Below are 11,217 nucleotides of genomic sequence, written 5' to 3'. Positions count from 1 at the left end.
AAATCTGATTCAGAATTTAATTTAATGCCTGAAAAAGAAAGCAAGTATTTTTTTTTTGGTTGACAGAGCACATAAAGGAGTGAGTTTTTAGAACAGAAAATTGACATAGATGTTTTATTTGTGAACTAGAATATTTTTAATGTAGATGCACTTTTTAATACTTATGAAGGGGAAAAAGTCGCACAAGGTATTTTTTTTAAAAAAAGTTACATTGCATGTCAGTAATGTCTCTCATGGATTACTGATAAGATGTAGATATTAGAGATGAAGAAATCATTTGGTTCACCTATTTTATTGTTTCTTCCCTACCATATAACTTACGGTAGTTTCCACAGTCTTTTGGCATCTTCAGAGCTGTCTACAATGCTCCTGTCCAATGTTTCTGTAAGAGCCTTAACACATGGGTGATCTAATTGACTTTAGCACAACGTGTTGACTTCAGTATTATGTATGGGGTTGTGGGTTTTTTTTGTTTGTTTGGGTTTTTTTTGTTTGTTTGTTTGTTTTTTAATTTCTACCTTTATTTAGCGTCATTATTTCTGCTTTTACCAAATGATTGTATCTAGTAATCTCTTTTCTTCCTTCCACACTCCTCAGTACCTATGGATAGCCAGGAGTGTAACAGGTACAACTGTGTTTGTGCCCCTTTTCTTGTTGCCTGCTGTTACCACTTACTCCTTCTAGGCTGACAGTCGTTAACTTCTTTCTCATTTTCTCTCTGTTGGCTGATCTTGAGCACTGGAACTCAGGAACAGTGAAATGGAAGAAAAAAGACATTTGGACTCTGAAATAAAGGAATGGTTTAACATCGATAGCTCTGTAAGGCAATAAAATAGTATGTCAGGAGAAAGAGCAGAGGCTCAGTTGCTGAACACACACAAAGTGAGGCTGGATGCAGCCTGGGGTAGCAAGCTGTCATGCAATCTTTGACCCCTAGAAATACAGAGGGGTGGTTTCACCACCATCTTCGCGTTCACCTGATGAAAGAAACATGTGCTAGCAGATGGCGATGAAAGTTAAGTTGTTGTATTTAAATTGCTGCTTGTCCTAGGCAACACAAAATGTGTGTTATATGTCAGATTTTGCCTTAAATATAAAGCCGTGAGAAATGTTAAGAGATGTTTTTACTGCTAGTATGGCAGTATATATTGTGTAATATACAGAAAGCACAGGTTCATAAATTGAAATTAGAGATATGTCTTAGTGGGTAGTTGGAAGTGTAAGTTCCATCCACGTTTCATGATTACCAGAGGTGGCTACAGACTATACTCTTTTCCAAGCTCAGACTACTTCTGATGTTGTGAGAGAGAACGGGATGTGGAAATAGCCGTGTCTGTGACCCAGGGGGTTGGTAATAGAGAAATGCCTAGACTTCCAAGGTAGTAATCAGATTTCTCATCTGTGAGATGATAGAGAAGAACAGCCCTCCATTAGTTTTTAGCCAAACCCATAGGGGCTGGCAACATTTGAAGTCAACCTTACTTTTTTTCTGGAAATGAATGGATGGCAAGATACACCAGCCAATTTCTAGCCAACACCATCTGCTTTAGACAATTCATGCTCTGCTTTTCACTGAAGTTGGCTGTGGGCAGTAAATGCTGCAGAGCAGGGGCAGCAGTGACCACTTCTAGTGATCTGTAAGAGCGGTAATGTTTTGATGGCTTGTGTTGCACTAGAAATCAGTTTGATTGCTCACCATGATGTTGGTCACAAGTTGAAGAGCACAGCTACGTGGGGTGCTGTATGTGCTATATGGCACATTTCAGTGAGTGCTGACAGCAGTGAAGGCTGGTTTCCCATGGACGTGTCTTAGGTTGACTGGCTTCTTTTTTATAAACTTCATTAGATCAAAATAGAAAATAAAGGCAGGAGGAACACCTTGACTGAGGAACATATTCTTTGGTGGCTAATAAGCTGTGATTAAAATTTTATTGCTTTAGAGCATCTGTAGTGTCCTCTTCCTATGTGGTTTCTCTGTCTAATAAAAGATGAGCTCACACTGCAGGCTTTTTCCTCAATAGGGAAATAATATGGTATCTCATAGCTACATAACTGCCTATTCTTGCAAAACCAGTTGGAAGTGGATGTGTTTGAGACCTTGTCTCATTGCTAAAGCATACAGGGAAAGCGGGTTAGCAGTATGCTCTTAGCTACAGGTTAACAACAAGCTTTTAGCTACAAAGAAACAAGCTACCCAGATGAGGAACCCAAAGGTGCAAGGTCTCATACTCAAGTGTTCTCCAAGACAGTCTGATTGGCACCTCTTTCTTCTCTTGTGTGATGGGTGTTCTGTAATGTAGTTGCATCTTTCCTGTATAGGTGTTTTCTTGAGGATTATCCCAAGCCAGCCAAAATGGAAAGAATCACAAGCCTCTTATGTATTCTGCATGCCCGTCAATTTTGACTTGGTCTTTTGTAAGAAAATCCTAGTTAGTCTGCACACCCTTGTAAAACAGCAGTTTTGCTGTATTTGGAGTTATCCTAATCAAAGAGGGTACATAGCTGTGTACCCAAGGAGCAGGGGATTGCGCTGCCAGCTTTCTCCAAGGAGGGAATAAAATCCTCTGGGATCCTCATGGCTACGCACGCCGTTCCGATGAGCTGGAACAAGAGCTGCTCAACATTGGTGTGTCATCACCTTTTCCTCCCACTGCTGATGCTGAAAGTTGGCCAGGTGCAGAGGGCCTGCAGGAGATGTGATTTCGTGGACCTTTCAGTAGCATAGCAACTGCCACTGCTTCCCACTGCTCCGTCCCCTTCGTTGTGCTGGATCAGGAACTGACCCAACTTTCAAAACAGCCCTGCAAAACAGGAGAAGTTGTAGGAGGATTTCTTTTTAACTGCTGTCTCTCTATTCTCTGAACTGGCTCTCCACGCTGTCCTCAGGACTGGCATAACGAGGGAGCAGGGGTGTGACAGCAAGTGAGGAAGAGGAAGGGAGGGGTGGAGAACCGGGAGAAGGGTTGTCTGGTTCCTGGCTTCAGGATTCAAGCACAAAGTCAGGGGCAGCCCTGTGAATGCTTTCAGCTCAAATGCTGCTGCAGTACAGCTTCAGTCATGATCTACAATCAGAGGACTAATCAGTAATTAGTACTAAATTCCTTTCAGTTTCACTCTATTGAGCAGAAGAGGGGAAAGAGAAAAGTCAAATTTAAGCAAGGGCTCATAATTTTCTTGAGAATTTCTGTGCTCCAGTGATGAAAACATGTCTGTGATGATTCAAAGAGGCAACCTGCAGCATCTTCATCGCAGCACCGTGGCACGCACAGGCCAGCCAGTGCTGTGCTTCTATGACAACAGCCCCGCGCTCTGTGCAAGCAGCATTTGATCTTGTTTTCTGCATTGTGCTTCTAACAAAGCTGCTCTAGATGGCCATGTTCTGTAATTGCTTTTTTAACTGAGATCTGAAAGTCACATTTGTAGCCAGGTACACTTTTGATTATGGCAATCTTTGGGGGGTTAATGGAAGCAGCAGTGTTTAGTTTAAAAGATCAGCTTGGAGTGTGTGGATGGATTCTGCGAAGGCAGGGATAGAAAGAAGATATCGACTCCTGTATGATTAGTGGAATACTTCTGTGTTAAAGGTCTGCCTCTGAATCTTTAAATGACCAGGCTTCAAGCGATGAAGATATCTTACTTTTTGCAAGACTCTGTGAGTGGCATGGAGAAACAGAGATTTTTGTTTTTTTTTTTTCTTCTTTAGTCAGTGGATATGTGTTCTCAGGGGCATTTGGGGAAGTTATGTGTGTGTAGGAGAAAGATAAATTACTCAAATAGAGAACTTCTCTCTGTCTTCCAGCTTGGTGATGGTACAAATAACTAATCGTATGGATTCTTAATTTTTGCAGCTGAGATTTCTACCATTTGATCTGAGACAGTGAGTGCGTTGGCCTGAGTGTGTGTGTGTAAGTCAGTGGGATGTTTTAGAAATCTTCGTTTTAGAAATTCCTGTTAAGAGCCACGAGGTGTGAGTAGAAGAGCCCTTTTCTGATACACTGACAAGAATAAAATTTGTACTTGGGTTTTCTGAAGTGCTTGCAAAAGACTGTAGTCTTACTGAATAGCACCTGAACTTCAGAAGACCGTAGATCAGAATTGTGTTATATCTGACAAAGAATCACCTGTGGGAAGATTTTGCTGCATTCAGTGCAGCTGTTGACTATTGAGCTAGGGATAAAGTTCTTCAGAAGCTGTCCTTGTTAGTACAATCTGTGAACGAAATGTCTGTTGCACTACCAGCCCTTCACACCATGAGAAACTTGCATGTGTTTAGTCAGAGATAAACTGTCATGAGTGTTTTACAGTGAGTTTCAAACTGGTGTTGGTTTTTGTTGTTTTTTTTTTTTTTTTTTTTGTCCTGTATGCAGGTGACACTTACCAAGAAGGAAAACTTGGGCACGTGAGAGTAGATGTTGATCAGAGCTCTGTTCCCAAAGATGCCTACAATTCTGAGTTGAGAGGAAAATTAACTGATTTATTTGGATGACAGGGGAAGAAGAGACTTTGGTCTTTACTCACTGCTTTCTGACACTGCACCAAGTAGCATGTCTGGTTTTGGTGGATGAGTGGCTGCTAATCAGACCTATGCTGTCATTAGCCCAGTTTACACCACCCCCTCACTGGTTATAGGGAGCTGAAACCTTTCCTTGTTTGATGTGGGGTAGATTTTGAAACAGCATTATAGATGAAAAGTGTGGTATGTGTGTTAAAAGGTAAAGTTTCCTTTTTTTTCCCCCCCCCTCTGTAGTAATTTGATCTGTGTAGTTGTCTCCTGCTCTGTACAAACAGAGATTAAAAGTCAGGGGCTTGCCTTCTTCCATGAAGTGTCTGAGCTGCATACATTACAGCAGCCAGGGCTGCTCAGTGAGTTCCACCCACCCTGATATTTCAGATTCCATGGTTGTTATTTGATTTCTGAATCCAGCTCAAGGCCACAAGAGGAGTGATCTCAGGAGCTGCATCTTCTCCCCTCCTCACTCCACTAACATCTCCAGTTCTCCCCTCTCCCATGATCAAAAGGGATAACTTATCTGTTCGAAATGCCACCTGCAGCCCCACTGAGCCCTCGTCTTTTATGCAGCTCCTGTTTTAAGCTTCAGTTATTTTAACTGAAGTCTTGGGACTAGATCGATGTTGGATCGATTCAAAGTTGTCAGTTGAAATTCATAATGTTTCATCTTCTCCTGTTGCTTGCTTGTTTGTTTGTTTTTTTCCTCCTGTAAATGTTTGGGACAGAACTTTTCCAAGAATAAAATGGTGGTGGTGCGTGTGCTAGAAATATAGATTTTCCCTAGAAGTCCTAAAAGGAATTATTTAGTTTTATCTGACTTGGAAGCTTCTTAACAAATTACGTATTTGGATGCATTGTCAAAAATTTTAGTTCTTGTTTGCAGTAGTGCAGTTTATTGGAGCAACAGAAGTGGCACCCTGCCACAGGAGTAATCAGTGCTGTTCTTCCACTAGTATTTGAACAATCTGCAATAGCCGTCTGTTATTCTTTAAACACAAAGCATTGCAACAGGTGTATTTCTTGAGTTTGGGAACCTTAACGGTACAAGTGGATAACAGAAATTTAAAGCCAGGATTTAAAAGATTTCAAGGTGCGTCCCTCTTTATTCAGCAGATATAGTGGTTATGGTATTAAGAAGAACAAGAGATAAGTTAAACATATTGTACACAGTTACAGAAAACAAATGCTGAACTGCTCTTAAATATGTTCTTTTTCAATGTTTGTGATTTTCTTAGATGGCTTCAGTAACAGATGCCAGATACAGGCAGAAAGATACTTCAGATCAAAATTTTGATTACATGTTCAAACTCCTCATCATTGGCAACAGCAGCGTGGGCAAAACATCCTTCCTCTTCAGATACGCCGATGACACTTTCACTCCGGCCTTCGTTAGCACAGTAGGAATTGACTTCAAAGTGAAAACAGTTTACAGGAATGACAAGAGGGTGAAACTGCAGATTTGGGTAAGTGCCAGCATCCTCAAAAATGCTTTATATGAATCCCAACAAAGATATGATGGTAAAAAATAGCTTGTTTATAAGTAGATTTTTGGATTAATATGGATTTTAATTCTTCCTAAGTTTTGTGTGGCTGTGTCATTTGTATCCCTGCAGTATAGCTGGGTAAGTTCTTTGTATTGTTCTCTTGCTCAGCTGATGGGACTCCTGATGTGGTCTTAAGCAGCAGCTCTACGCTCTCAGGAGTCAGTGTACTATTAAACTGCAACAACCCCCAAGCAGATCTGGAGCCCTCTAGTAGCCCTTTTTGAGTGAGCACTAGCAGGTGAAGAAATTCAGTGAACTCTCAGTGAGTGAACTCTACACATAGCTTCTGCTATCAGCTTGTGTCCTCCAGATAAGATACTTGTACCTTCCTGCCACTCATGTACCTGCTCAGCAGCACCAACCCAGCTCACTTCATCCATCCAGGATTCCTCAGGGGAAAGACAGAGGTATGCCTCAAACCACCTCTGCTGACACAACTTCTTGGTAAATCAAATGGGAAAAGAACTTGTGGAGATAAACTGGAAGCTCCCTCTGCTCGCACACCCAGTCCTGGGACATTTCCAGCCTTTTCAAATTGCAGCATCCTAATCTAGTTAAGAAAAAAAAGAAGTTCCTGAGATGCAGAGTGGCAGACCAAGGTCAAGCAATTGTTAGTAGCTTATCATATTCCTTTTTATGGAAAGCAAGTGTTTTATTTTGTTCTAGTTCATGGCAGATGACTTAAACTCTACAGTGCAAATACATTTTTTCCTGGTGGTGCTTAAATCCTCTTGTGTTCCAGTGAATTATTCAGTGTGTTTTTAAAAGCCCAGGAAAAAAATCTCAAATAGAAGATATGAGGCTAATAGTCTCTTAAACAACTTAAAAGGAGTTAGCTCACCAGCCTGAAGGAGCTGCCTACTTAGTGGTTTCTCCCACAAGCTAAGCTTAAAGTTCAGGCTTGAAGGTGCATTGAAACTATAGTGTTTCTGCCCAGACCCTGCCCCAGCTGTGAGCATAGTCTTCTAATTAGAGATATAGATACCCAATTTATAATTACATTTAACTGCAATAATTAAAAAATAATAGCATAGTAATCACATTGGATTAGTTTTTTTATTTATTGTGATGGTTGTGAATAGAATTTTTTTTTTTTTTACTGCAACAGTATGATTCAGTTTATTTCTCTGTTGCCAGGTAAAAAATACAACATATATTTAATGAAAGATCTTCTTTGTGTTGCAAAATTCTGGCACTGAAACTAGTGTAGATAACCTGAGATGAAATTTAGGGTTTAGGCAATAAGAATGTTTGAACTTCAGGCCCTGTAAACAACTACAGACAATTTCCATCCAGTTTGTCTGTCTTAATCTTGGAACAGAAATTCACTAAGAAGTTGTGTAAAAGCAAGACAGAAAGCACAGTGGAATATCTGTTTTTTCCAAAGATACTGGGATTAAAATGAATTGAGCAATAATTTCAATCTGTTTGAAGGCTTGGGGGAAAGAGATGTCAGGTGCATTCTTCAGAAGGTACTATCTATGGGGTCTGTAATACTGAGTTACCAACAACGTTGATTTAATATTTTCAATAAAAGGTTCATGTAAGTGTTGGACAGTTTCCAGAGTGACTTGTGCTCTTTTATCTTTCTGTGCTCTTGCATGGATCCCTGATGTGACTCATGATTTAAGGACTTTATGAAAACTTTAAATGGGTACCTCTGTAAAACCCACAGTACTTGAACTTGTTTCCTTCCTGCCTGCTCTGAGACTAAACTTGCAATTTTGATGTAGTCTTCAGGGTACATATACTAGTAGTAGTGGGGGCCATTAGCACACTAAAATTATGCCTTCCGATGTGTAGGAAGGGTTTTCTTACCAACCTGGCTTCAAATTACTTAAAAAAATGACTTACAGCTGCTATTGAGTTTCTGTGAGTGTGGGACCCTGCAGCTCCATTGAACTTTGCTTTTACTTAAAACTTTCCAGTTATGTTGACATGGTTTTGAATGAGGCTCCCTGTAGGCTTGATGTTAAGTATTACCTGAATCAGCTTTATTGTGAAACTAAGTGAAGAAGCTACAAGCGTTCAAATGAACCACTTCAAATGTCGTTATAAAAGCCGGAGAGGAGCACTTCTGGGAACCTCTAATGTTCTCTGCTCAGCTGAGCCAGGTCTCTTTCAGTTGGTGGGTGCTTGGGAAACTCTGAAGCGTATGCAGCTGTGGCAGGCTGGAGGTGCTTCAGGGAGTGTGCAAATAACCTTGTTTGTGCCCTACAAATCTCGAGGTAGGGGGAGAAGTTACTCCTCTGATGCTGTGATCCAGACAGACAAGTGATCGTTGGGGCTTTCTACATTGACTTTTGCTTGTGTTGAACAGAAGAGCGTAATATTTGGGTCCATTTGGAATGTTTGGGCAGGACCCCAGCTATGAAGAGCTTCTTGGCCTTCTTAAAGCTAAGACAAATACTGCTTCAAATGCCAAGCAGCTGCATGTAAAGATTAACTGCTTATTGCTGTGTCAGGAAATGTGTTTTTTGGCCTGTTTCAGGGTTAATGTCTCAAGTAGAAACTGATGAGTGATTTGAAGCTAGAGATCAACCTTTTGTGTTTGTGCTGAGCTGGAGGAAGTCTGTATTTTCTGAATCAGCTTTTGACAAGAGGTCAGATGTAGTGGATCATCCCTGCCTAGTGGATGAGTGAAAGGCTCTGGAAATTGTCTACCCGGACTATAGTAAGGCCTTTGACACCATTTCCCACAGCATTCTGATGGAGAAGCTGGCGGCTCATGGCCTAGACAGCTGGGTTCTTCACTGAGTTAAAAACTGGCTGGATGGCCGAGCCCAGAGAGTTGTGGTGAATTGAGCTAGAGCCAGTTGGCAGCCAGTCACAAGTGGTGTCCCCAGGGCTCAGTTTTGGGGCCAGTCTTATTCTTTATCTTTATCGGTGATCAGTGGGTTGAGTCCACCCTCAGAAAGTTTGCAGGTGACACCAGATGGAATGGGAGGGTTGAGGAGGCTCTGCAGAGGGATCTGGGCAGGTTGGATGGAAGGTCCAGAGAGGCATTGTGTAAAATAGTGCTTTGTAGTTTGTGTGTATTTTATTTTTTCTTTACAGAACTCCAAGATCAGTTGACTCCATTTTAATTTCAACTCTTTTCTGCCTTGTTCAGGAATTGTGGCTTTATCTAAATAGAATAAATGACCTTTACTGAGAGAGCAGCTCATTTTGTAGTTGGGTGAGGTTTGGTAATTTAAACATTTCTAATTTAAAACATTACTTATATAAGTATATTCATATGTATATATTCTAATATATACATAAATGTAATTATTGGACAAGAATTCTTTTATGCCACTGCCATCTGCAATAGTACTTTAATATAAAACATCTCCTTTATGACATCTTTTGAAAGAGCCTATTTATAATATCTCCCTGTATTTGGAGTGTACAAGTGGATTATTTTTTTCTTGACCAACAATTTTCTATTTCCACCGTTGCTAATTACAGATTACTGAAGAAAAGCTATTATATATTCAGCTAGGTATGCTTTTTATTATAAATAAACCTCAAAGGTAACATTACTCTTAGCAAATGCATACAGTTAATACTCAATGCAGTGTTCAGGTTGCCTAGCAGCTAGAGAAGGCCACTTTGTCCAGATCTGGATGGAAGCAGGGTGAATGAATACAAGTGATTTGGGATTTAGGGGAGAGAAATGTGAGGTTTCTTTTTTTTTTTTACTTTTCTGTGCATTTGTGTGTCTATTGATAGTAAGTAATCACCGAGGGGCAAGCTCTGGTCCTTCATGCTGGCCCAGTCCAGGTTAATTCCATGAGCTCTTTGGATAGTAACACAAATTTACTAATGAAAAATCATTGGCAGGGTTTAGCCCAAAACACTTGCACAACACACAGTGCATGATCTTTCTAAGGAATTTTGTTACACTTCCCTTATGCATTTGTAAAGCACCCTACACAATGGAGTCTCATTTTTGTTGCACATACTACACATAACAAACATAAATATGATTAATAATAAACAAAACTAAATATAGGGTTTGGTAGCTGAAGTCACAGTGGAAACTACCTCCAACCCCTTTTTTGAGGGCAAATAGAGGTTGGGTTTAACTTTAGGTTAAAAGACAACAAGGATGTGATGTTCAGATGGAGACACCATATTTAGACTGCAGTGTGGTTTTTCTTTTAAGGTGCTGCTGATCAGATATCAACTGCTAGGATAAGTATAGGGTTTTCTTTGCCATTAACAAAAATGTTTCCATGGTTTAACTGCTGAAACCTGTGGGGGTCTGAGCTTAGCTGTAGGGGATGTCTGAAACACGTGTTACAGCTTTCGGGTGCAGCGGGGAAGAGGGTGCAAAGCAGCATTGCTCTGGTTTTATGGGAAGGATCTTTACAGGCAGAAATATGACAACTGCTAATTAAGCTGAGTGGCAGTTACCATTACAAAACAAAAAAAAAAAGTGTAAATGAAAATAAACCCCAAGCTGTGTAGCCATCCAGAAGGCAAATACACAGTGTTTTTAAAAGCTTTTTCTGTCAGTTGTAGCCTGGATGACAGGATGTTACTGTGCAGCTCACCTTATAGGGAAGGGAGTCAAAGACGCAACACTGGTAACTAAGTTAATTATTTTTCATTTAAAGGAGGCAAAATTAGAACAGTGTTATGCTTGATTGTAAATTTTAATGCTAATTGCACGCTTAATGAAAAGCTAATTATGCATTTCAGATGAGAGAGTTGTCTAGTCCCCTGGCATCTCGTTCCCATCATGTTTTTGCCAAGTTCCTTATAAGCACTGACTAAACTTGAATGCTTGAGCAAACCTTGTTTCTAAAAAAAGATATTAGAAGAGTTCCTTAATATATTGCTGCAACAGTCATGGATGTCTCTAAAGATCCAATGGGCCTGATTCTGCTCAGTAGATTCATAGCTATTTTACATTCCTGTGATTTGCTGTTTAGATGAACTAAAATGGACAAAGTCATGATAGTGAAAAGAATAGCTTGATCTTTGTAAGAGAGACAAGGCTTACATGTTATTTGCAGCGTTGAGGACTTACTGGGACCCAGAAATTTAAAATTATTAGGGTGAGTGGGTGTAAAACACTACTTCTGATGTTAAAACATAATGCAGAAGAGGTGCAATAACAGTGTCTGTAATTCAGTTCCATGGTCTTGGTTATATCTCAAGTAATAGCATTCC

At 40.2% G+C, this 11,217-nt stretch overlaps 1 protein-coding gene across 1 annotated transcript; it reads left to right on the top strand.

The window, feature by feature from the left end:
• Positions 1-5,745: 5,745 nt before the first annotated feature.
• On the top strand, positions 5,746-6,461 carry LOC103776463 (ras-related protein Rab-3A-like; the record flags this gene model as incomplete). The annotated part of the gene is made up of 2 exons (XM_008943972.1): positions 5,746-5,973; positions 6,439-6,461. Coding segments are annotated over exons 1-2 (251 nt in total), but the record flags the coding sequence as incomplete, so codon positions are not given.
• Positions 6,462-11,217: the final 4,756 nt, after the last annotated feature.

The sequence above is a fragment of the Merops nubicus genome, unplaced genomic scaffold (assembly GCF_000691845.1).
Source record: "Merops nubicus isolate BGI_N331 unplaced genomic scaffold, ASM69184v1 scaffold23477, whole genome shotgun sequence".
NCBI classification, from domain to species: Eukaryota; Metazoa; Chordata; class Aves; order Coraciiformes; family Meropidae; genus Merops; species Merops nubicus.
The sequence above is the reverse complement of the archived record's forward strand: the minus strand, read 5'-3'. Positions and strand labels throughout refer to the sequence as shown.